At 31.0% G+C, this 27,771-nt stretch overlaps 1 protein-coding gene across 2 annotated transcripts in view; it reads right to left on the bottom strand.

The window, feature by feature from the left end:
• The window catches only part of LOC114332619 (putative inorganic phosphate cotransporter), a 126,881-nt gene that overhangs the window by 59,791 nt on the left and 39,319 nt on the right, over positions 1–27,771 (bottom strand). Inside the window, exon 1 of one of the 2 annotated variants that reach the window (XM_028282439.2) lies at positions 699–956. The exons of the other annotated variant lie outside the window; for it this stretch is intronic. Within the exon in view, the coding sequence (XP_028138240.2) occupies positions 699–765 (67 nt within the window). The 5' untranslated portion in view covers positions 766–956. Of the gene's footprint in view, positions 1–698; positions 957–27,771 lie in introns of those variants that run through there. 2 annotated transcript variants of the gene reach the window in all.

Genomic DNA, 27,771 nt, shown 5'->3' with positions numbered 1-27,771 from the left:
ACATTTTTTTCTTAGAATCACTTTTTCCATCGAATTACATGGTTAAAATGTAATAAAAGATTCCCACCCCCGAGATGGAATGGCAACCACCCCCAAGGTTTTAGCGTATGATAGCGGCATGATATAGAAAATAATCCTTATACTATTCCCTACCTTCTGTAAAAATTTCAAGTAAATCCATGCTGGACGAAGAAATTGCGAGCCAAAATGCTTCATTTCCTCAATCGATTATTGGGGCCGACCGACCGGCTCTGTCCCATCATACAGCTGACCGACTATAATAACTTTTATTTATATTTAATTTAGAATGTGTGTACTGATTTTCAGCCTTAGTAAATGGATTTAATTACCTTCGTAGGAAAGCAACTTTGATACCCTCTCAGTAACCCCCGTTCTACGTTTCGCTTGACCGACCGCTGTATCTCTACACACTCACAGTAATCAACTGTGAAAAATCTAGCTTTAGTAAATTCAAAGAGATTTTTCAGCGCTGCCTCTTGGTCTATACAGGTTGATGATGATGATGACGATTTACGCATTGTATAATAAATGCAGTTACCTATCTGTAGGTCTTAAGAATATGTAACTCAATTGAGGTGATTTAAAATATATTTTGTCATATTTATAATCTACCTGAACTAATGTTAACAAAAGTGATACAGTCTTTTAAAATTCTATTTTATTGTATAATAACTTACGTATTCGATTTCTGTTATCAACTTCTTCACTAGTAGTAGGAAGTAGTTGTTCTAAGTCCTCATCCATAATTTTGATGGATCCAACAAACGTAAAGTCCCAAACAATTTTCACATTTTTATAAAAAGTTCTAGAATAACCTGATTTTACTATACCTATCACTATTTATGAAAAATATGATATGTAATAATTATATTTAATAATAGTTATTTTAAGTAACTTTTATTAAGTTTCGCAAAAGTGTTAACTAATTAAAACACAAAGTGTAAACTATTTGAAAACATTGCGATCTATCTCTTCTATTTGAATCTAAACAGACATTTGAATCTCTGTTGACCCACCGATAGGGGTCAAAAAAATATCGTCAAGATAAGATTTTAAATCACTTGAAAATAAAAACCATTGGGTAACTATGTATAACAATGAGTAATCAAAATAAGGACACTAGTTTGCGGAAATTACAGATAGTCCATGTGGTGAGACCGCTCCCGTCTGAAAAACATTTCTAATTCGGTTTCTCTGCGGATTCATATTCAAAAATGTACCCTTTAAACAAATCTGAAGGGTGCCGGAGGGAATTTTTGGGCAGAAATTGTTTAAACAATTTTTTAAACAAATACATAAGATCACCCTTATTCCTCCAAAAATATATTTTTGGGGTTTTTGGGTCATTCTAAACAAGAAGGGTCTTTTGTAATTTTTCTCAAAAATTGACAGTTTTCGAGTTATAGGCGATTTAAAATTTGAAAATGCGAAAATACGCATTTTCGAGGCTTAAAAACTCATATTTAAATTAGTATTTTTAAGGGTGCCAATAACTTTGATTAAAGTTTAAACACTCGTTTTCAAGATTCCGAAGAGTGATCGTGTCTAACTTTAATTTAGACCGTAGTTTTTTAATTGTTAATTATGCGTGTCCATCCGGTTTTTTTGGCTGTGCGCCGCGCACTATTTTCAAAAATCTCCTATTTTCCTCCGAAACAAAGTTTGTCTAGATTTTTTGGGACATTCTTAATAAAATAAGTTCCTTGGCATTTTTCTCAAAAGTTAATGGTTTTAAAGTTATAAGCGATTTAAAATCCGAAAAATGACAAAAAACACATTTTCGCATTTTAAATCGCTTATAACTTTAAACTAGTAACTTTTGAGAAAAATGTCAAGAAACTTATTTTATTTAGAATGTTCCAAATAATCTAGAAAAAATATTTCTCGGAGGAAAATAGGAGTTTTTGAAAAGAGTGCGCGCTGCACCGGCAAAAAAACCGGATGGACACGCATAATTAACAATTAAAAAACTACGGTCTAAATTAAAGTTAGACCCGATCACTCTTCGGAGTCTTGAAAAGGAATATTTAAACGTTAATCCAAGTTATTGGTACCCTTAAAAATACTAATTTAAATATGAGTTTTTAAGCCTCGAAAATACGTATTTTCGCATTTTTAGATTTTAAATCACCTATAACTCGAAAACTGTCAATTTTTGAGAAAAATCACAAGATACCTTTCTTGTTTAGAATGACCCAAAAAATCTAAAAATATATTTTTTGGAGCAATAAAAAGTAATCTTATGTATTTGTTTAAAAAAATTGTTTAAACAATTTCTGTCCAAAAATTCCGTCCGGCACCCTTCAGATTTGTTTAAAGGGGTCATTTTTGAATATGAATCCGCAGAGAAACCAAATTAGAAATGTTGTTCAGACGGGAGCGGTCTCACCACATGGATTAAGATGATATCAAAAATATTAAAAGACGGAAATCAGATGACGAAATACGATGATAGTATAAGTAAGGAAAATATAGAGAAAGGTCTGCAAATATGTTAGATATAGCTTGAAATCTGTTTTAAAAATTTGTGGTTGGAATAATGTAAACAATATTTAAAAAAATATTTAATAAAAAGTATAGAGAAATGATCTTGATAATTTTGGAAAGATTCGAAATATTATAAAATAATTTTGAAAAAAATGTAACCAACTACAGGTGAGACCATATAACTAATATATTGAGGATCTGTGTAGGTACTATCTTAAAGCTTTGTGTTAACAAAGAAAATCAAACCAAGGGCGGATCCAGGGAGGGGGCCATGGGGGCCATGGCCCCCTCCGGGAATTTAAAAAAATATAAATTTAAATATTGGCAGTTCAAATGTTCTTAGTTTCAAACACATATAATATGTAAAAAAAAGGGGATAAATATGTTTTCTGGACTAGAATTGAACAAAAGCAGTAACAGAAGCTTCAAGAACGACATAGGATGTTTTATAAATCAAAATATAGATAAGTGCCAATTGTTAGAACGATCTTGACAGCCATCAAAATCCTATCAATTTCCATATTCTATACACACAAAGAATAAAAATGAAATGAAGCGTTACTTGGATCACTAGAACTTACAACAAAGGAGTTGGTTGGTATTTTTGAACAGTCAAAAGGGATTGTTTTACAAGTATTGAATTTTATTTTTCTAATGAAAAATATGGTCATAATAAAGAGATGACAGCCGAAAGCCTTGTAATGAAACCATTAACATCCTTCGTTAAACTCACGAGCAAAGACGGAGCCATACAAATCCATGCAAAAACATCATATCACAAGGAGTGCGTTGAGGTTTAGGTGGATTTTCTACAAAGTTATCACAGTCAGTCAAACCAGAAAGACTCTTAAAGGTATAAACAGATACAAGAAAATAAAGAAAGACTACGACCAATAGTAGAGTCTATAGTGTTCTTAGGTCGACAAAATATTCCTCTAAGAGGCTGTCGTGATGATGGCCTTCTGCTTCTGGAAGATGCTGGACCTAACAATGAGGGGAATTGTTAAGATTTAAAATCTCATCACGAGATAAGACTATGCAACGACACCTATTTGCAGCAACATACATTAGTAACACCAGTCAAAATCAATAATTAATAACATGTTGTGGTGAAGAAATAATTGAACAAAACATGAATCACGTTCAAAGTGCAAATTATTACTCTGTCATATTTGACGAAATAACGTAGAACAGCTTTATCTAAATTTGAAATACATACACAATAACAACATTCGTGAAAACTTTGTCAAGTTAATTGACGCGTATGAGAACATAAAAACAATTAGTTGAAAGACTGATAAGTTTGTACACACTTGAATGAATAAGGGAAAATGAAAATGTAGTATGTCAAAGTGTGTAAATAATTTATTTCCTTAGCTGAGCGCTTTCGACATAAACGTCATCATCGGAGCTAATGCTAAAATAAAAAAAGAGATCTTGTAAGAAAAAGAAGTACAAAACTCTTTTTTTACTTATGTCAAATACTAAAAAAGTACCGCTACATAGAGGTGTAAACAGTGCATCTTAGGAATGTAAATTTGATTTTTAAATTGTAAAATCATAGAGGAGTAAACAAGTGCATCTTAGGAATGTAAATTTGATTTTTAAATTTTAAAAATCAAATTTACATTCCTAAGATGCACTTGTTTACACCTCTATGTAGCGGTACTTTTTTAGTATTTGACGTAAGTAAAAAAAGAGTTTTGTACTTCTTTTTCTTACAAGATCCCTTTTTTATTTTAGCATTAGCTCCGATGATGACGTTTATGTCGAAAGCGCTCAGCTAAGGAAATAAATTATTTACACACTTTGACATACTACATTTTCATTTTCCCTTATAAAAACAATTATTAGTGAAAATCAAGAAAGAGGGGAAGAACAAGGCCTGACAGAGTGACAGGAGAAGCATTGGAAAAAATAGTATTAAACTTGTTGAAAGAACTGCACTTGGATCCGAAGAAATGTGGATGAATCGATAACAACTTTAATAATACTTTAATAACGATAACTTTTGAACATCTTTATAAAACTCAAAAGTGTGTAAAAAGTGCCTTCAAACTCACCATTTTAACCGTAATTTTTAAAAATTACCCCCTGACCCCCCGGTACACCTCCCCAAAAAAAGTTCATGGCCCCTCCCGAAAATCGGTCCTGGATCCGCCCTTGAATCAAACTGCCGAAATTACCAGAAGAATAAGGTTACCGTGGGCAGGATTTGGAAAACTAAGTTGTGTCTTGAAAAACGCTAAAATAGAACAATATTTGAAAACCAGAGTTTATGGTCAGTGTATCCTCCCTATACTTACGTATGGTTCACAGACTTGGACACTCACCAAAGCCAATATGGATAAAATAGTAAAGGCACAAATAGCGATGGAAAGATCAATGCTCGGGGTGAGGCTTATAGACAAAAAAATAAATAAATGGATTAGAAGCAAAATCAAAGTAAAAGACGCTGGAGAACATGCTGCCAAAGTAAAATGGAGCTTCGCAGGACACAATGCCTAACTGAAGGATAAAAGATGGAATCACGAAATACAACAATGGAAACCGTGGTCTGGATTGTATTGGGGGAGACCTATGTCCAAAGTTAAATTACTTAAGGCTGAAGAAGAAGAAGAAGTGCAAAGCATGATCAAGAAATTACATTACAGCTTCTTTACGTTACAGCTTCTTTACAACGAAAATAAGATACACAGAAGTGTTAGAGAAAGAGATGGACAATGAACATGAAATAACAGAAGCAATAGAAGAAGAATGGGGAAAATTTAAAAATGCGATGATAAAAACATCTAAATCAATATGTGGAACTACAAGAAATAAGAGCAGAGGGAAACGAACATCTTGGTGGAACGATGAAGTGAAAAGAGAAATAAAAGAAAAGAAGAAATTATGGAAAGAATACATACAAGACAAAACACAACAAAAATATGAAAATTATAAGAGACAAAGAACAAAAGTTAAAGAGATAGTTAAGAAAGAGAAAAAGAAAAGTTGGGAAAAATTCGGAGAAAAAATTGAAGAAAACAGCACAGAAAACGTAAAATTATTTTATAGAACACTGAAAAACCTAAGAAGCAACAAAGAAACGAAACTGAAACAAATAATGAACAAGGAAGGAACAATAATAAACGACGATAAGACAATAATGGAAAAATGGAGGGAATATTTCCAGCTGATACTGAATGGAAATCAAGCGAATACAATGGAGAAGGAAAGCCACATCAAGCGAGTATCATGAGAAACACGGAAAATCCAGAAACTATAGAAAAAGAAGAACTGGAAGAAGCAATAAGAAAGATAATGATTGGAAAAGCACTAGGAAGCGATGAAGTAGCACCAGAAATGATGAAATATATAGGAGTAAAAGCAAAATAAAAATTGTTATACATATATGTATAACCTAATATGGAAGAGAAAAGTAATACAAAGAGAATGGAAAAATGCAGTAATTATACCTATATACAAGAAAGGAAACACAAGAGACTGTAAGAACTATAGAGGTATATCACTACAATGTGTAGCAGCAAAGGTATACGAAACCATAATAGAAAGGAAAATCAGAAAATTAATAGAACACAAATTAGAGGACGTATAAAGTGGATTCACGAAAGGACACAACATACAAGACCATATATTCAATATGCAACAAGTAATAGAAAAAGCCTTAAAAGAAAAATAGAGAAATATATCTGAGCTTTATAGACATGGAAAAAGCATTCGACTTAGTCAAAAGAAAAGACATATGGGAAAGCCTAAAGAAGAAACAAGTAAGTGAAGAACTGATAGAAGCAACAAAAAGTATATATATGAAAACAACAAATACAGTAAGAATGTTAAATATACAGTCAGAACCATTTGTAACAACTCAAGGAGTTAGACAAGGGGGAAGTCTCAGCACAGTGCTATTCATAAATGTAATAGATGAGATAGTGAAAGAATGTAAGAAAACTTTCAAGAAATACTGTATCGGTTGGGACAGAATGCAAATGATAAACGCAGAGATGTGTATATTTGCAGACGACATAGTATTAATTCCGGAAACAGCAGAAAATCTGAAATACAACTTAGAGAAATGGAACCTACAAGCAAGCAAATACAATTTAAACGTAAACAAAGAGAAGATTCAGATATTGAAAATATCAAAGAAACAAGGGACGGAAGATCAAATAGAAGTAAGGATAGACTAACAAAAAATAATACAGACAAATTCATAGAAATACTTAGGAACAATAATCAAAAACAAAGGAGACATCGAGGACGGTCTTAACAACAGAATGGAAAACACAGGAAAACATTCCAAACACTAAATACAGGATTCCTTAATAACAAAGAAATATCAACAAAGACCAATATGACAATACACAAAACAATATATAGACCTACGGTGACATATGGAGCAGAAAATTGGATATTAAACAAAAGACAGCAGAGCAGAATTCAGGCAGCAGAGATGAAATACCTCCGAAGAACGATCGGAGTAAAAAGAACTGATATAATCAGAAATGAAGAAATAAGAGAAAGACTCAAAATCAAACCGATACTCACTCAATCAAGGAGAAAAAATTGGCATGGTTCGGACATCTAACCCGGATGGACAATAATAGACAAGTAACAAGAGTGTGGGACGCCAAACCAATAGGGAAGAACAGAAGAGTAAGACCCATTAAAGAATGGAACAGTGGTGACATCTCGCAGATACTGCAGAGTAAGGGTAAGACTTGGCAGGAAGCAACACAGATGGCATCCAATAGGAAGGAATGGAGAGAGTTCGTTAAGAGCTAGGACACCTCAGAAGATTGTTAAATATTGTAATTTAATGAATTGTATTATAAACGGCCCAACACCGAAAGGTACAAATGGGTCTACTGATTAAGTAAAGTAAAGTACAATAAAATACTACCAAAAAGATAAAACAAAAAATGTAATTGTACCTCCTTCATAGATCCCTAAGTCCTAACCTAGCGTAACCTAACCTAATCCGTAGACGTATACATACACATATAATACCTAGACTGCGCGCTTCAATCTAAAATTGTTCCCCAGTGTGACGGAGAAAAGTATTTGTAAACAGGGTATGCATCTCTTTCTAATCGGCGGCAGTGGGGAAGTCACGTGGTCGATAAACCCAGTGACATTGGACAAACCCTGTCGATTTCCAATTTACTTTTTTTCGGTTAATGCTGTATTTGTATTGATAATTATTTGTCTATACCTATTACCTATTGCTACTATTTATTGTAAATGTGTTTATAATTTGAATAAAAAATACTGATTTAATTCTCAATGAAGAAAGATTTATTGGGAGAGATCTCTGTTAATACATAGTTTCAACAGGAAGTTAGTAAGTAGAAAAGACAGTTTAGAAAAGAATAAATGTTTGGTTACTGGTTTTAAATTATCTGCCTAAAGTATTACAATAAGTAGTAGAAAGAGGAATCAACGAGTCGATTCTTAGAGAGCTACACGTTATAAAAAGGCTCCGAAACTTTGTTATTGAAAAAATTACCGCTTACTTTGGTCATGCGGTGCGTAGAGAAGGCCTAGAGAAGATGAAATTGCACGAAGTACACGGAGCATGAGCCGGGGAAGAACACCAACTAGATATGTGGACCACATTACAAAAAAAGTCGGATCTCCACTAAACCTATGCTTCAGAGTTGCGAAAGACAGGGAAAGATGAAAACAAATCACAAAACATTAACAACTTATTCCTAGTAGGACGATCGACTAGGAAGAAGTATCCCGAATATTCACATTTAAGAGGAGAAGGGATAAGAAAGGGTCCTGTATTGTTCAACCTAATCCTGGATGAAATAAAAAAAGTAAGAACTCAAAAAGGATACCAAATGGGAGAAAACAACTTAAAATAATCTGTTATGTAGACTGTAGGTAGACGATTAGACCAGGGCGCATCTGTAAAAATATTAGTACATTTGGACGTTGAGAGGTGACTCATATTTTTTTGCAGAAATTGCTTGGAAATAACTCATATAATAATAATTGAGTTATGCTCCCACTCAAAAAGGTCCTGTTAATTTGATCATACTGTTAATTTCATTAAGATCGGTTCAATAGATTTTGCAAAATAAATTTTGCAATCCAACTTTCGCAAAAAAAATCATTTTTTCAAAATGTTGCAGGACTGAAAATAAAGCAGACAGCAAGTTGAATTTTTTTTTACATATAGAAGAATACTGTTCCTTTCATTTGTAATTTGCAAAATTAAAATCGGTTAACTATCACGGCGTCAGGATTTTTTTAGATAATCATTAATTTTTGGTGCTACTCGCAGGATAGCGGATAGTTTGCTCTGATTGGGCATTCCAGTGACCTTTGATAATGATTGATAAATTTTAATTTTTAGTACATTTCGACATAAATAAATAAATTTGTTTATTGCAAAATAAAACACATAATCTGTCCTTTGGAATAACAATTTTTTAGCAAAAACTTTCTTTGTTCATATATTTTAACTTAGAGAATAAAAGCTTATTATTTTTAAATATATGCAATTGTTTAAACAATATTTCACAAACAATAATCAAATTAGTTTGATTTTTGTGAAATTAAAATACTAAAATACAACAAAATATAGAGTAACAAAATAATATGTATATTAGATAAAGATTGGAAGAAATTTTGATGGAAATCAACTTGTGTGAATCGAACACCGCTGTCCTGCGCGTAGCACCAAAAATTAATGTTTATTTAAAAAGATTCCTGACGCCGTGGTAGTTAATCGATTTTAATTTTGCAAATTGAAAATGAAAGGTATTGTATTCTTCTATACGTAAAAATAATTTCAACTTGCTAGCTGCTTTATTTTCAGTACTGAAGCTGGATTGCAAAATTTATTTTGCAGAATCTAATGAATCGATCTTAATGAAATTTACAGTATTGTTTTATTATATCATAAAGTTTTTCAGGGTAATTAATGAACTGTCCTAATGAATGGTCCTATAACTGTAGCAAAAATGGTTGAAAAGCGTAAAATTCGAATATTTGTTTATTTATGGTTTTTTCGCAATTATTGCTATTTTGTAACAAGGGTGACAATTTTTAAAATTTTTAACCAATCCCATATTGTAGTATAATACAGTGTAACTTTTCTCGGAAGTGAATACTTTGAAAGTTATAATCAAAAAACGAAGAAAAAAATCGAATTTTTCCTTCACTTTTGACATTTTGATTATTTAAACAATGTTCCGGACCTTTTTGAGTGGGAGGATAACTCAATTATTATTATATAAGTTAATTTCAAGCAATTTCTGCAAAAAAATATGAGTCACCTCTCAACGTCCATCTCAAAGCAGGTGCGCCCTGGACTAGACGCAATACAATATCTCTCCAAGTGAAAATAATTTACAACGTATGCTGCACCAATTTAATATAAGCACCAGAAAATTTAACATGTTAATTTCCCCAAAAAAGACAAAATGCACGGTTATAACAGCAATTCTACTAAGATGTAGATTAGAGTTGTACGGTCAGATAAAAGAACAAGTGACGGAGTTTAACTATCTAGGCATCACACTATTTATGTAGATATGGAAAGCTGAAACAAAAGTGAAAGATCACGTGACTAGAGCAAACAAAGCAGCAGGTTGTCTGAATGAAACAATATGGCGAAATAAAAATGTCAGAAAAGAAATGAAAGGCAGAATTTACAAAACAGTCATCGGACCAATAATGACATACGCGGCAGAAACACGACTTGACACATAGAAGACAAAAATAATGGTAGAAACAGCATAGATGAAAACCCTTCGAAGAGTCTACGGTAAGACACTACGGGACAGAGCTAAAAGTAGGTACAGATATACGACGGAGGTGCAAGGTGGAAAACATTAATAACTGGGTAAAAAACAGAAGAGTAGAATGGAACGACCACATAAGCCGAAAGACAACAAATAGAGAAATAAAGACGGCAAGAGACGGTTCCCCAATAGGAAGATGATCAGTGGGAAGACGACGCAAACGATGGAATGACAAATTACTGAATTGGCATATTGAAAAAACAGACACAGAGTCTACACTATCTACACAAAAATAAGAAGAAGAGGAGATGGGCAGGGCACGTCGCAAGAATAAAAATTGGAATGTTGTTACTATGGAAACGTACAAGTAGAGAAAGCTGATTAGCTTAAAATTTAGAGAAGGAAATTATTCGAACAGACCGATGGTCAGTAAAACTTATGAGAATATACATTTGTTGTTATATCATACTTATAAATTTATGCGCACTGTAAACTTCAACACTTAGTAGTTAAAACACTTCAAAAACATAACTACTAAAAACATATTTTTTAAATAAAAATCCGCAACATTTTTAATCGCGCTTAAAAGTATACTACTGGTATCAGAATTAAATAAACACTGACTGGCATGGCTAAACTATTTCTGCTTCATACTCAGAATAAGTGCTATAGTGACTAAAGTTCACAAAAATTCATAACTTATCTTGTCACACGAGAACTCACCAATTATCCAACATTGCTTGCATGTTATGTATATTTGTCTGGAGTCCAATCGAAGTTGCATACTTGTATTATTAAAACGTTAGCTATGGCTACGTGATTCACTTGCACTTGCAACTAGTGAATAATTGAAATAAAGAACTATTAAAATTAATCACCTATTAAAGTATGTTGATAAGTAAGTCTGATTCACTTTATGGATTTCGCGTCTTTTACAATAAAATTAGGGATAACGGAAATATATAGAAAAAATAAATTACATTCATAAAATTTACTACTTTAGTAGTAAACTATTTTATAAACCTACAGTTTAAAACCTACGTGTAAAATTTCATAAAAATCGGTCTAGCCGTTTCGGAGGAGTATGGTAACTAACACTGTTACAGGAGAATTTTATTTATATCGAAGTAACTGAATTAAATAATAAAAGTGGCTAACTTTGACCACAATTAAACTAGGAGAAAAGGTTTTTCTTGAAAATTCGTGTAAAAATACCAGCTTTTGAAATCCCAAAGTAGATTTACTCTACAGTCAATATTAACAAATCTATTTAAATTGTTTTTAAGCCAAAAATGACTGCACTTTAGTAAAATGTTTTCGGAATGATAAAAATGACCTTAGATTGGTTTTTTTAAATTCTTTGAAATTATAAGTGTTCTTCTTTCATGTAGTTTCCACAGAATTGCTGTATCATTATTATTTTCTGAACAATAACATTGGAAAAAAGCTCTTTGGGATAAACAAATTGAATAAAATTTAAACTAATTGACGAATCGTCTTGAAATTTTTTGTGCATGATACATACTGGTTGTCTCAACTTTTCATGCAACATCAAAGTCTTAAATTCATTTTCGCAAAAGTTATAGCAAATTTTTTATTTTCGAAATTTTAGTCTTATTTGGCAATTAGCGAAGCAACATATCGCACACCTAGTTCAATTGTGCCACAACTGCAAAAAATTCGAATTTTGGGTTAAGGCTGTAAAATATTGCCTATATAATGGCCCATCTAATGCAATACAGCCTGAACTAAAATATTGTTTTGGATAAGTATAAAGTAAGTTACTTCGGTATTTCACTGTAGGGTTTTTGGAGGTTTTGAAAATGCAATATGGCCACAACTGGGAGATGTGGCGATAATATACACTGCCACAATACAACCGATGTAATTCAATACGTTCAATATGGCCACAACTGCAAAAATCAAGAGAGATGTGGCGATAATATACACTGCCACAATACAACCGATATAATTCAATACGGCCACAACTGCAAAAATCAATCGATTTTTTCATTATATTGCCGCCGTATCTCCTAGGTATCGTTTTATAAATGACTTTCTTCACAATGAAATATCGCCATAACTATCAAAATAATAATAACGTTTTATTTTTAATAAATTGTAATAAGATCCAGCCAATAAGTGTATAATTTGCTACCTAAATTGTAATTTTGAAGCCAGTCATTCTCAAAATAAATTATTTACAGGGCAAAACGCGTTTACTACAGAACGTTTTGCTCATTTCTCGAGAATATTGTGTTTTGCACTTGTGGCACTATTGAACTAGGTGTGCGATATGATCGGAATAAAATTAAAAAACTATATTTTTCAACCTTTGCTCATCTACATTTGCATTCATCTTAAAAGATGAATGCTCTAAATAAAATATTTAATTACCCCATTTTTACCTGTAACGATTTAAACTAAAAAACTGCCATTTTTGACACTTATTTGTTAATAAGTAAAATTCTCGTCCGAACTGTGACGGGCATTTTTGTATTTATAATGTATTAGGTATATAGTACCTAAAAAACCCATTTGCAACCTGGCTGCTCAAGTGTCCCGACAAAAACCTTATTTCTCTGGACTATTTGTGCCTCTCCTATTAAAAACGTGAGACCTGCATTGGTGGTGAAAATTCAAAAAAGATTTAATGACAAAGACTGTAAAGGCTTGATCACGTTAGACGTAGGAATAAAAACTATATGGGAAAGAAGGAGAGACCTTTTAAAAAGTAGATGGAAGGAGAGGTGGAGGAAAATCGAGGAGACAATGAAAGGACTGTGTGACAGGGAACTTGAGAGGGAAATGTTTAGGTCAAGAACATACGATGGATAGAAGTAAGTGATGAAGAAGAAAAAGGACCAGCGGTCCCTGAAAGGGGAAAAGCTGAGAAAGAAGAAGAATAGGAATGTTATTTATTTCCACATAAAACACAGCCAAAAATAATTTAATAGTTATTTATGATATAGTTAAAAGTACACGTTTATTTAAGGCACGCATGTGAAAGTTTGCAGAATGAGCGAAGCGAGTTCTGCAATTCACATGAGTGCCTTAAAAATGTACTTTTTAACACGCATATCATACAATATTTTTTCTACAAACGTAGTTACAGGACAATATCTACAAAAACTTTTACTTGAACTTGGCTGACATTCCATTTTAATATTTTTTGACATTACATCAAAATTGTCTATACTGTAAATACGAACTGCAGTGCCTTAAACATTTTAAAGCACTAGTGCCTTAAAGTAGCATTTTTAACGCTCGTATGGAGTGCTAAAAATTGCATTTTTAACACGGTTGTAGAAAAATAGTATATTGTACAACAAGAGAGAAAAAAGACATATTTCTCACGAGCACAGAAGTTTGTGAGGGACACAGAGGGACACAGTGAGGGGCACAGTTTTTGTTCTCACGCAAATTAAGCGAGGGAGAAATATGTCGTTTTCTCACGTGTCGTACACTGTACTTTTTCTATGGATGCGTTTTTGTCAAGAGTTCAAACTTCAAAATTAAATAATTTAGGTGCTTTTATGTAGATTATATGCCAAAATTGAAATAAAATACATGTTATACACATATGTAGGAATTTAATATTCTTAATATTTACAGTCCATCTAATTTACTTACCGTTGCACGTCATTATCTACGCCAGAGATCTAAGTTGACATAGTTGCCAAAGTATAAAAAAATCCTGAATCCGTTTTAAATCAAATAGATCACATAATTATTGTAAACGCGGATTATACAACAAAACAAATTAATATTCAATGTAAATCAGTAAAAACTTAAGAAATAGAGAACAAGAATTAAATTATAATCTTTTAAGATTTGTAGTGCAAGCGTTTGTGCACTGCATTGTTAATAATTATTAAAACGGCTCCGAACTCTTGATATGAAGCCTGTATGTCTACAATAACAACTAAAAAAGTTGTCAGATACCTCGATTATTCCAAGTCGTGATAAAATTAGGTGAAATTTATATTTTTATAGTTGAGGATGTTTTTATAGTAAAGTAAATAATAAAAACAGTAAATATAATAAAACAGATACTTATAATAAAGAATATAAGCAAATATGAAGTGTCATCACCGCAACTGTCAAATAAATGTTACCAATTTATTCTAAAATGTCACCTTCGTTCGATTACAGTTACAGTGTGATTCGAGTAAATGTGCTTCATAAAAACGCTTTATAATCCATTTTTACAAATTAAATGAAACATATTATTGTGTATTTCTTTAGGTTAGCATTAATAGAAATCTTCAAATATTATTTCTACGCGTATATAATAATAAAATATGTCCAATGGCTGTAATTCCAGTGTATTCGGCAACGTGATTCTAAAAAAGAACACACCTATTACCTAAATATTTCATGTTGGTATCATGCGACGTCACAGGCTATGACGCGGATGACGTGCAACGGTTAGTAAATTAGATGAAGTATATATACTTTTATTTGTTTAAAATTATAGTTACCAGTTATATTTGAACAGTTTTGAAAGGTAATTCTAGTAAGGTTTGATTTGACACATTTTATTTGACAAAATATTTGTGTTTGTATTGCTCATGTTACCATGGAAACCGCGATTATACGTGTATGGAACCCGTGAGAAAAAATATTTCTCACTGCAATGGTCGACTTTTCTCACAGCCTGAGAAATTGTTTGTTTTGAATGTATGTAAGTAGGAGAGAAGTTGCACATTGTATACATTGTATAGCATCCATAGAAAAAAATATTATTTTCAAGATATTGGCAAAATTACATTAAATTATATCTTACTTTTACGAAAATATGATAATAAAATATTATTAGCATTATTCGCCCTCAAATGGTCTAAGAGCTAGCAACGTTTTCGAGAAATCATTTTAAGACGGCTGATTCTTTCATATTTATTGTTCCTTACGCTTCCTCGAACACCGTACCGGCCATCTGGCTGCTGATATAGGTTGCGTTCATTACTGCGTGTGCTAAACACAAAATCAGGGTGATTTATTAGTGGGAAAAAGCTTAGTAGATCTGCTTAGTAATAGATAGCAATAAAAGTTAATAACAAAAATTGTAGCTAACTTAACGCTTCACATTACAAAATTAGTTAGAATGTTAGAGGGTGTTCGATAACACAGTGGCAGACCAAACTTTTGTTTTTTTTAAATGGAACACCCCATATTTTATTTTATATTCGAAATCTTCTTAATCCCCATCACAAAAATATAAAGGTTTGTTATGTTATACAGGGTATTTACAAAGTTTTAACCAATGTTCTATGAAAATCGTAATAAGTTCAGCTACCTGTATAAATAAAAATAAGCACAACAGCAATGGTTTATTGGTGCCATATTTTTTTGTTGATTGTCAAAATTTATAAAAATGGTTGATATTGCTAATTTTCTTTATATCGAATACAGGGTGAGTCGAAACGCAAGTACAATATTTTCACAGTAATTTTAAATAGAACACCCTAATTAATAACTTGCTCTGAAAAATGAAAATATCTCGAACACTGAAAAATTTAGGCATAGTGAATATTATACAAAAATTAAAGTACGGTAATGATATTTTTCGATAGTAATATAAAATACAGGGTGTTCCATTTAAAATTTCTGAGAAAAGAATGTACTTGCGTTTTGACTCACCCTGTATTCGATATAAGAAAAATTAGCAATATCAACAATTCTTAAAAATTTTCACAATCAACAAAAAAATATGGCACCAATAAACCATCGCTGTTGTGCTTTTTTTTATTTATACAGGGAGCTGAACTTGTTACGATTTTCATAAAAAATTGGTTATAACTTTGTAAAAGCCCTATATAACATAACAAACCTTTATATTTTGTGATGGAGAAGTTAAGAGAATTTCGAATATAAAATAAAATATAGGGTGCTCCATTTCCAAAAAACATAAGTTTGGTCTGCCACTATTTTATCGAACACCCTGTAACAATCTAACTAATTTCGTAATGTGAAGCTGAAAGTTGGCCACAATTTTTATTATTAACTTTTATTGCTATCTATTACTTTAGCGGATCTACTGAGCTGTATCACACTTATCAATCACCCTCTATATTGAATTTAAATTATTTTAGGACGAAAAATTTTTTTGTCATTACTTTTCAAACCACAGAAATATCTGTAAATTACAGTTCATATTTCTAATAATGTTTAAAAAGTAGATAATGACAAAAAAAATTTTTCGTCTTACAATAATTTTAAATTCGATATGTTTACCTGTACAAGTGTGCTGCGCAGTAATGAACGCAACCTGTATCAGTAGCCAGATGGCCGGTACGGTGTTCGAGGAAGCATAGGGAACAATATATGAAAGAATCAGCCGTCTTAAAATGATTTTTTTCCGACGTTGCTAGCTCTTGGTCACTTTTTAAAGTATTATTTGAGTTTAGTACACTAGTTGTTTGTGATTCTTTTACTTCTAATAACAGTATCTAATAATATGTATGATTCATTTAGTCTTTGAAAAAAAAAGAGATGAGATAATGATATTATTAATAACGTTGAGCAAGATTGTGTACTAGGAAAAGTTTACATGGTACACGCAGAAAATTGCGTGACAACGTTAAAGTCCTTGCAGAAGTGCTTAGTGCATGACGACTACATGAAAAATGGCCCAGTGTCATTGTACAGAATTGTAACAAGACGAACCAGAAACATTATTATTATTATGATTTATTAATCAAATAATGTATATTTTAAGAGCATATCAAATTTATGTACCGCATGATTCGAAATACATAGAGGAAACACTGCTCAAAAAATTAAGGGAAGACGTTTTTATCTTCTCTAAACACTATGGCTAAGTACCTAGTATTAAACGTTAATTTAAATTACAAAAAAGAGCAATAAGATATCTGTTTGGCTTCAGAAGAACAACACATTGCAGCAGCGGTGTAACCAGGATGATCCTAAGGGGGGGGGGTTACAACTACTTTATGGCCTCTAGGGGATATGGAATAGTAATGGTGTTAACCGTATAGAGCTCAAAATACATCCAAAATATAACCCCCAAACCCCCTCCCTAGTTACGCCTATGCATTGCATAAGCTACTTCAAAGATCACAGGATTCTAACACTACCTTCTTTATATATTTTAGAAACTGTTTGCTTAATTTCTAAACATCTACATGTCTTTCCAGCAAGACCTAGACATGACTATTCCCCCAGAAATTCTACCTTTGACATCTAATTACCGATCCCGTCCAGTGAGTTAGTAAAGAAATCTATAGGTATTATATTCGGCAAAAAAACTATATAACGATCTCCCTATACAACTTATATCTGCAACATCTTTCCCCAAGTTCCGTAAAATGACAAAAGCCTATTATCTGAAAGACCATATTATTCAATAGCAGAGTTTCTTAAAGAAATTACTTATTAATTCTTAATAATACTTAAATATAAATTATTAATTCTTATGTATAAGGGTGATTCGCCAAAATAGACGGCAATTTCGAGGTAGAGAAATTTAATTTAAAACATGGTTTAGAATTAGGTCATTTTTAAATATTTTTATAAAATGAGCTATTCAACTTACCCATGATACCAGCAGAGATCATTTTTAAATATTTTCCGAAAATCAAAAATGTGACTTCGGAGTTGACTAAGTGTCCACGGTGTTGACGTAATTCTCTATTAATTGAAATTTATGATCGTAACAATTAAATAAAAATTGGTATGTAATAAAACTATATAAAACACTTCCATTTTGATATAAACTACTACAGAAAAACATGAAAAATAGGTAAAATATCAATTGCGGCGGAGTTGATTTAGACCGGCCTTCGTGTTGACAAAACTTTCCATTATGTAGCCGTGTCTTCTCCGTTAAACTTCAAAAATCGAATCTGCTTTTGAACACAATCTTGGCATTTCCTTTCTATACATTCTTCAGTATTTTCTGCGCAACATAATGATTTGTTATCCGCTTCCACACATAAGTTCCATGTTTTCACATAATGTGCCTAGATAGACAGATGTCTCTTTTATCAACATTAGAGAAGACTACCCAAAATGGTATATTCTTACAGAAATGAGCATAGCTGCATAAAATATTACTTTCTTTCATACAATCTTTATTTAACGATTTTGGGGGTTTTCGCCTTCATTTTTCCGTCGTACTCCAGTGTATACGAGCCATTTTCTATAAAAAGAAGGTAATATTACCAAACCGACCGAAACATCTTGAGAGCTTACCCAGTAACTAGATCACACTAAATTTAAATTGTATTTTTTTAGTTTAAGAATGACCACTCACATACTTTCAACAACTCCGAGGCACGTTCGTCAACTCCGAGGCACGACTGGGCTTCGGAGTTGATGGCTTCGGTGTTGATGATTTCATAAATTTTTAATTCTACTTTCTACAACTTTTAAAAATAATTCTGCTTTATTCATGGGGTGTCAAAAAAACTTTATAGCGCATACTTAAAAGAAAAACATATTAAAAAAATTAACAAAATTAAGTTTTTACGAAGGCTTCGGTGTTGACTGTATAAAAACATACGCTTAGCCTTGAATAGAATATTGTTCACTTGATACCTTGATAAATTTTCTTTTGACGATATCATGTTCGTCCACTTTCTTCCACAATTTGGGTTAGACTGAAGCGTGCCTCTCTTGTCAAGCTGCCTGCCATACAGAATAGTGCAGTTTGGCCTAAATTTTCATATATTTTCATGAATCCTCGGTGTTGATGCCCAAAGTTGGTTACAGTTTTTAGTAGTAGATTTTTATGGTTTGATTTTAAAAATTAAAGTTATTAATTTGACAGTTTTAAATTACATTGGGTTTTTAATTAATTATTGATAAAATAATCTGCACTTTTGTAACTTTTCAGTATGTAATACTATAAAACAGATCAAAAAACAAGATGGGTTACAGCCTCGAAGTTGATATTTTGACATTAAAATTGCTTAAAATGCTTGTAAAAATACTTTTTTTAAAATCAATGTTAGGTGGCGTACATTCATCTATTGTATGACTTAACTTTGGCAACATAATTTGAAACACAGTATGTAAAGGACTTAAGAAAAAAGTGAGTTACACAATATGCCGCTTATTTTGGCGAACCACCCATAAGTAGAATTTTAATCTATATTTGAGTGTCATATGCAGCTTCTTAACTTATTAAATTTCTGGTAGATTATGCAATTTTCAATTTTTTTTAAATTTCACAATAGATTTTTACTGTTTTTTATTTCACGTCATTATATTTTATTTATATTGACGATTTATATAATTTTAGTAAATTGTATTTGTTCTTGTTTTTATTTATGATTCTTGTAAGCTTTGTCTATAAAATTGTTAAATTTTTCATGACAATAATAGGGCAGTCAATGAGGGTATTTGGCTCCGAATTCCATCCTACTACATCGATTTATTTGATATTTTCGCAGTAAGTAGGGAATAGCTCAAGAAACAAAGTCTACCCTATGCCGATGTGCGCTTTTATCTTGGGGGTGGATCCCACCCTTTCTCGGGGGTGAAAAATGTTTTGGTAAAAATAGCCACGGAAGATGCTAGAGAACCTAATTTTGAGCAAAAACTGTTCTATAATTATTTTTTGAAAATTCAATACTTTTTGAGTTATTTGTGGTTGAAAATTGGCCATTTTCATTGAAAAATGACATCTTTTCGGAAGGATTTTTGCGAATACTTTAAAAACTGTGCATCTAACAAAAAACGATATAAAATATTTCTGTAGGTTATAAAAAAAACAAAGAGATTCGTTCCTTCATAAACCTTCTAGTTAAAATACAAAGAGGGATATGGTAGGTACGAAAAGTTTGTTTTTTTGCTACATGCTCAAATCGGTTTATTCAACTTGAAATAACAGAGAAACTGTCGATTTTAGGTGTATACTGATCCTAATAACTTTTGTAGTGCTTGAAAAGACCTTTAAAATGAGCAATACTAAATGTCGATTACATTCAAACTAAGCCAAATATTCTGCAAAAAAATTGATGACTAATGTATTTTAAGAAAAAATTAGAAGTATATTTAACCCCTCATCCATCAGAATTTAAATACATCGTTTTCCTTCTATAATTCTTTTTATTGTAGTGTTGTTTCTATGTTCAAAAAGTTGGACTGGATTAAAATGAATGGTTTTTGAAACAAAATAAGCGCATAAATTAAATAAATTATACAGCGCATTTTTAAATTTTCTTAAAAATTTTCCTTTTCCTCCATGTAACTCAAAAAAGGTAAGAAATACGAAAAAAGGTACGACACAAAAATGTAGGGCTTTTTCAGATAAAAATTTCTTTTAAATTTTTCATTACTGTATCTTTTATCATTTTCAACTTACATGAAGAAAAAGGACGATTTTTAAGAAAATTTAAAAATGCGCTCTATAATTTGATCTTTTTTTTTTTTCAAAAACCATTCATTTTAAAACCCTTCCAAGTTTTTGAACAAAGAAATAACACTATAATAAAATAGACCAGTATGGATCTGTTTTTAGGTGGATGTGAGAGGTGGCATTTTTGCGGATTAAGTTAGGTGATAACTTCGTTAATAATAATTAATTTATGCTCCTTCTCAAATATGCCCGGAACATTAATAAAAAAAAAATAAAATATCAAAAATTTCAAAAAATTTCGTTTTTTTCTACTTTTTTTGCTTATAATTTAAAAACTATTCATTTTAGAATAATATCCTATAGGAATAAAACAAATATAATTAAATTTTATATCAGATACGATTAGTTAAAAATGTCTTAATTTATCACCCTTGCTTCAAAATAGCACTAAATATAAAATAAGAGGGCAAAACAAGCCTGTCCCTATTCAATGATTTTCCATCACTTAGGTTACACATGGAATCTTCCTAATTCGCTTAGAAAATTTTTGTAATGTGCTAAAATCGTACACCAAATTTCATTAAAATTGACTTACTAGATTTTGCATAATAATTTTGCAATCTAAAATTTTTTTTTTAAATTAAAATTTTTAAAATCTTGCACAACAAAAACTAGAACATACAAAGATTTGTCAATTTTTTACATGTAAAGAAATACTCCACCTATCTAATGCACTTTACAGAATTGAAATTGGATTATTTAAGCAGCCTCAGCAATGTTTTAAAGTTATAAACAATTTTTTGGCTTATAAACAAATTGTGGCCAGGAGGGGGTGCTAAGCTCTCCTTTATTTAGATAGACTTACCTAAGTTTTTTTATGTATTTTGATCCGTAGAATACGAATTTTTTGGGTAACAGTTGATCCGGATGTGGATAAGATTGTTATAAACAAGAACTTGAGGAATTACATAAAATTGATTTTTCGCAAAATAAAATATTTTTTTGTATTTCTTGGGTAATTCTAAGCAAAAAATGTTCTTACAAGTTTTTTCGTAGGATGCAAAGTTTTCGAGATAAACGCGGTGGAACTTTCAAAAAATCGAGAAATTGCAATTTTTGAACGCGAATAACGTTTGATTAAAAAATAAAATAGCAATTCTGCTGACAGTATTTGAAAGTTTAAGTCAAATTATACCCGTGTTAATTATTTGCATTGCTAAAAATTAATTTTTTTATTATTAAACAAAGCTATTTGTTTATAAGCCAAAAAATTGTTTATAAATTTAAAACATTGTTGAGGCCCCTTAAATAATCCGATTTTAATTCTGTGAAGTGTATTAGATAGGTAGAGCACCTCTTTATATGTAAAAAAATTAGCCAACTTCTAAATGGTCTACTTTTTGTTCAGAAATATTTTTAAAAATTTGAACATTTTTAAAAACATTTAGATTGCAAATTTATTATGCAAAATTTATTAGGTCGATTTTAATGAAATTTGGTGCACGATTTAAGTATGTTACAAAGAATTTCGCAAGCGAATTACTAAGGCTCTAAGTGCCACCAAAGTGGTTAAAAAATATTGAATAACAACATACTTATTTTGCCCCCTTATTTTGTATTTATTGCTATATTGCAGAAAAGGTAATGCCTTAAGACATTTTTTACCAGTCGTATATCATACACAATTCAATTATCTTTATTTTATTTCCCTACGACTTTGTTCTAAAACGAATCGTTTTAAAGTTATAAGCAAAGAAAGCAGAAAAAAATCGATGTTTTTCGAAATTTTTAAATATTTTAATTTTTTATTAATGTTCCGGGCATATTTGAGAAGGAGCATAAGTCAATTATTATTACTGAAGGTGTCACCTAACTTTATCTGCAAAAATCCGAATGCCACCTCTCACATCCAAAAATAGACGTTTTTTCGCAGATCCTTACTGGTCTAAAAGGTATTGTGGAAGGAAAACGACGCATTTACATTTTGGTGGATGGAGGTTAAAATTACTTCTCATTTTTTCTTAAAATACATTAGTTATCAATTTTGTTTGCAGCATATCTCGCTTAGTTTTAATGTAATTGACCTTTAATACAGTGTCTTTTTATGCACTACAAAAGGTATTAGTAGCATTATACACTTAAAATCGACCGTTTCTCTGTTATTTTAAGTTGAATATACCAATTTGAGAATGTACCAAAAAAAAACAAACTATTTTCACCTACCATATCTCATTTTGTATTATAACTAGAAGATTTATGAAGGCAAGTGTCTCTTTGTTTTTTTTTATATCCTACAAAAATGTTTAATATAGTTTTTTTAGTTAGATGCATAGTTTTTAAGGTATTATTATTAGTTATATTTAAGGTAAAAAACCGTTCGAAAAGGTATTATGTTTCAATGAAAATGGCAAATTTTCAAACACGAATATCTCAAAAAGTATTGAGTTTTAAAAAAAATATATAGAACAGCTTTTGCTTAGAATTAGGTTATCTAGCGAATTCCGTGGTAATTCTAACCAAAAAATTTTCCACCCCTAAGAAGGGGTGGTAATCACCCCCCAAGATAAAAGCGCACATTGGCATAGGGTAGATTTTGAATAAGGAGATAATTAGAGGCTAGGCCCAAAATTTCATTAAAATCCATGCAGTAGGATAGAATTCGGAGGTAATATCCTATTCTTGCTCCCATTGACTGGCGTATAAAGCATATTTCTATTCTATTCTAAATGTGATTAACAATATGAAAACACTATGAAAACGAGATGACAAAATAGTCCAAGCGGGGTCTTAGGCTATTGATTATGTACTATAGAAAGGAACTACAACGTTAACGGGTTTTTATTATTTCATATGGTCAATGAATCTCTATATATGAAAAAACCGCGGAGTGCTACCATTTAAAGGGGTGCGTTTTTGAGAAATGGGTGAATTAGTCCCTGGGCACAGGTTACATTAGGGTGAGTTCTATGCACTTTTGGTACAAACATGTCTACATAAAAATTGTTCCTGCTTAAATTTCCTATCTAAATATAACTTTTTAAAGTCAAAGTTACTTTTATTTACAAAAATATATTCAAAAGAAAAAGCACAAAGAAACCCAAAAGAAAGAAATTTTGTTTTTTGTCCCATAACTTTTGTCCACAGGGATATAGGTATAGACATTGCTTCACAGGAAAAAAACTTACATATTTTCTCTTTAAAATGATGTTTAGTAGAGGTCATTAGAATTTACAGTTTTCGAAATATGATTTTTCAAATTTCGCCACTCACAGCAATTTTGGGCAATTTTCCTTGTTATTTCGCAAATATTGTTCTGTAACTTTTTCTACGTAGCTGTTAGTCATATGCAATGGTACACGTAAGAGAAATAGGAGTCAATTACCTTTAAAATGTTCTACTGTATAATGTTGTACTACTTCTTTTAAAGAGGTTATCTTTTTCAAGATTTTATACTTTTAACGAGTTTTTATATTTTTTACGATCATTTTTTAAATTTCTTAATATAACTTTTTTTTCTACATTCAGCTATATTATAATAAAATAATATATATTATAATAAAAAAGAAAGATTATTATGTTTACTTTAAAATGGTGTATTATAAAAAATTCTAGGAATATTTTTGAATAAGATATGCTTTTTCAAAATGTAATAAGTACTTGCAACGCTTTTTGATTTTAGGATTATTTTTTAAATTTCCTATAAACTTTATTATGTGATTGTATGTTATGATTGAATCTTATTTTTTATAGGTAATGCTTTGGATCCACTTGACTCGGCCGGGCAAACTTCGAAATATAGATTAATTCCAATATTTACTGTCAAAGCTCCTGCACCACAAGCTCTGCTTGAAAAAATAGCATGTAAATGTACCAAAGAATGTACAAAAAACTGCGGTTGTAGGAAGATAGGAATTAGTTGTTCAATATTCTGCAAAGGGTGCATGTGCATGGGTACTAATTGTGGGAACTTTAAGATAACTGAGGTGTCAAAGAAGATATTGAAGCTAATGCTAACGAAGAGATGGACTTTGATATTGAAAATTTTTTAAAAGTCAACGTTTAAATAATTTTAACTAAAGTGATGTTTTCTAAGACCGATGTTTCATTTTTGTCAAAGAAATAATTTTAAATAATACAGCTAAACAAATATCAAAGAATCACCCGGTTTCCATTATTTAAATATAGATGATACACCATTTTAAAGAACAGAAAGTAAGCCCTCTTTATTGAGCAATATATAGTATATTCATGTACAAGAAAGAAAAGTTATAATTATAAATTTAAAAAATATTCCTAAAATCAAAAATCGTTGCAAGTACTTTTGAAAAATAATATCTTATTCAAAAATAATCGTAAAAAATGTAAAAAATAATATTTTTTTTATAGTAGGTATTATATAATATATGATATATATCATATATACTATATTATAATATTATATTATATACTATATATAATATAATATTATATAATATATAATATATTATATGATAATATTATTTAATTTTTATATTATATTATATTATAAAAAATCGTTAAAAGTATAAAACCTTGAAAAACCATAATCTCTTTAAAAAAAGTCGTATAACGTTATACAGTAGACCATTTTAAAGGTAATTGATTTCTATTCCTATTACGTGTACCATTGCATATACTTAAAGTTACGTAGAAAAAAGTTACAGAACAATATTTGCGAAATAACAAGGAAAATTGCCCAAAATGGCTGTAAGTGGAGAAGTTTGAAAAATCATATTTTGAAAACTATAAATCCTAATTACCTCTACTAAACAATATTTTAAAGAAAAAATATGTTGGTTTTTTTTCTGTAAAGCAATGTCTATACCTATATCCTCGTGGACAAAAGTTATGGGACAAAAAACAAAATTTCTTTCTTTTGGGTTTCTTTGTGCTTTTTCTTTTGAATATATTTTTGTAAAAAAACTATCATTGACTTTAAAAAGTGATATTTATATAGTAAATTTAACCAGGAACAATTTTTATGTAGATATGTTTGTACCAAAAGTGCATAGAACTCACCCTAATGTAACCTGTGCCCAGGGACTAATTCACCCATTTCTCAAAAACGCACCCATTTAAATGGCAGCACTCCGCGGTTTTTTCATATATAGATGGCCATTCACCATATGAAATAATAAAACCCCGTTAACGTTGTAGTTCCTTTTAGCTATCTTATTTTGAATATAAGCAATAGCCTATCTGTCGAAAACATAATGGACATTTTCCATAGGTGCAGGCGTCTATTTTTTGCTGGAATCACTTCAGGATGTACTTCAGGATATGTATAACATGAGAGTAAAGTGCCTTTTCCTCCCTTGAATGATTACTGCCCTCCGCTACGAGTCGGGCAGTAAACTTCATTCTCGGGAGGAAAAGTAGCACTTTCCTCCCTTGTTATACAAATAGCTATTACAAACCAGGGCCCGGAAAAAAATTGCAGCAAAATTATGTTGGGCTCAAAATAGCACTTAAATAGTAGATAATTTATTTTTCATATAAAGAAAGGGGGGTGGGGTATCACATCGGCACGCCGAGCAAAAAATTGCCGAGCATTGCAAATTTAGTGTTTGAAAATAATATCGTATTTATTTTAAATCCTTGTTGTTCGAGATATCGATTAAAAAAAAGATAATCGGATGACAGGAAGTAGAGAAAATGCAATTTTTGAGCAAGAAAATTTTTAACTATTGAAATTACTTATTTTGGGCCCACAAAAATTTTGAAAATTTGCAATTTTTGCGGACTTTTATATTGCAAAAATTATTATGCAAGAACTTTTAAACCAATCCCAACGAAATTTAGTAGGTACACGTTTCAGTCATATTATAGAGGTTTTCTAGGCGTAATATGAAGGCTCTAAATTATTTATATGAAATAGATAAAAAAAATTAAAGGAGATTTCAATCTCAATTTTTTGCAGTTTTTTTCTAATTATTGCTATTTTTTATACAGTTTCTACACAGTTTTTAAACATTTTCAATTTCTATCTAGTCAAATATTATATAAATAAAAAAACGAAATTTTTAACTTCAGTAGTTTTTTTTGATGCAATATCTATTAGGTCTGGATCCCGCGTATGAAAAAAAAGTTGATTAATAGCAAGCTGAAAATTTGTTAATAGCTTAAGGGTGTCTAGTCGAATAAACTTTGATATATGGGAACACTGGAACAGGGGCAGTTTTAATTGTGGAACAAGTTAAAAATTTGTAACGGTCAGACCACGAAAACGGCACATTTATTTTGTCCGACAGAATAGACTTAAACTCTCCGAACAGAGATTAAACTCTCATGCAAAAAGCAGACTGCTATTTATCACCTGTCATAATTCCTGTCATTTGACATATTCTACATGTTCCACTCATTAAATCGCCCATTTGGTGATAAATAGCAGTCTGATTTTTGCATGAGAGTTTAATCTCTGTTCGGAGAGTTTAAGTCTATTCTGTCGGACAAAATAAATGTGCCGTTTTCGTGGTCTGACCGTTCCAAATTTTTAACCTCTTCCACAATTAAAACTGCCCCTGTTCCAGTGTTCCCATATATCAAAGGTTGTCCGACAAGACACCCTTAAGGTATTAACAAATTTTCAGCTTGCTATTAATCAACTTTTTTTTCATACGCGGGATCCAGACCTATATTGAGTTATAGGCGAAACTATGGGCGCTTAAGCAAAGATTTTCAATTTTTTCAGATTTGTAGATAATGAAGGGATTCAAAATAAAACCTTATGGGATTCTTGAAGTAGAGAAGATTAGCACACTCTAGAAAAGAATAAAGGGCAAGAACAAGAATAAACATTTCGTATTTATAAGATCATTCAATTTAAATAAAATAACTTCTTTGTCCAACTCTTCTTCACCTGTGTTCATATACTTAACATATAATTTCAACGTAAGGAAGTAGATAAACGATAAATCGTTACGAAATTGAGGCATGTCAAGATTCTGCGTTCTACATAGTTAAAAAATTTATCGCTACGCTTAACAAAACAAAAACATATCTTCAAAACACTATACGATTTGTGACACTCTCGCCAAAACTAAGTCATTACCAAATCCTTTCATTATTATTGTTTAAACGTTGAAGATTATATTATTTAATAAAAACTCTTAAACCTGGATCCCGCGTACCAAAAAAAGTTGATTAATAGCAAGCTAA

Source organism: Diabrotica virgifera, chromosome 3 (genome assembly GCF_917563875.1).
Source record: "Diabrotica virgifera virgifera chromosome 3, PGI_DIABVI_V3a".
NCBI classification, from domain to species: Eukaryota; Metazoa; Arthropoda; class Insecta; order Coleoptera; family Chrysomelidae; genus Diabrotica; species Diabrotica virgifera.
This window is presented reverse-complemented; position numbering and strand designations above follow the sequence as displayed.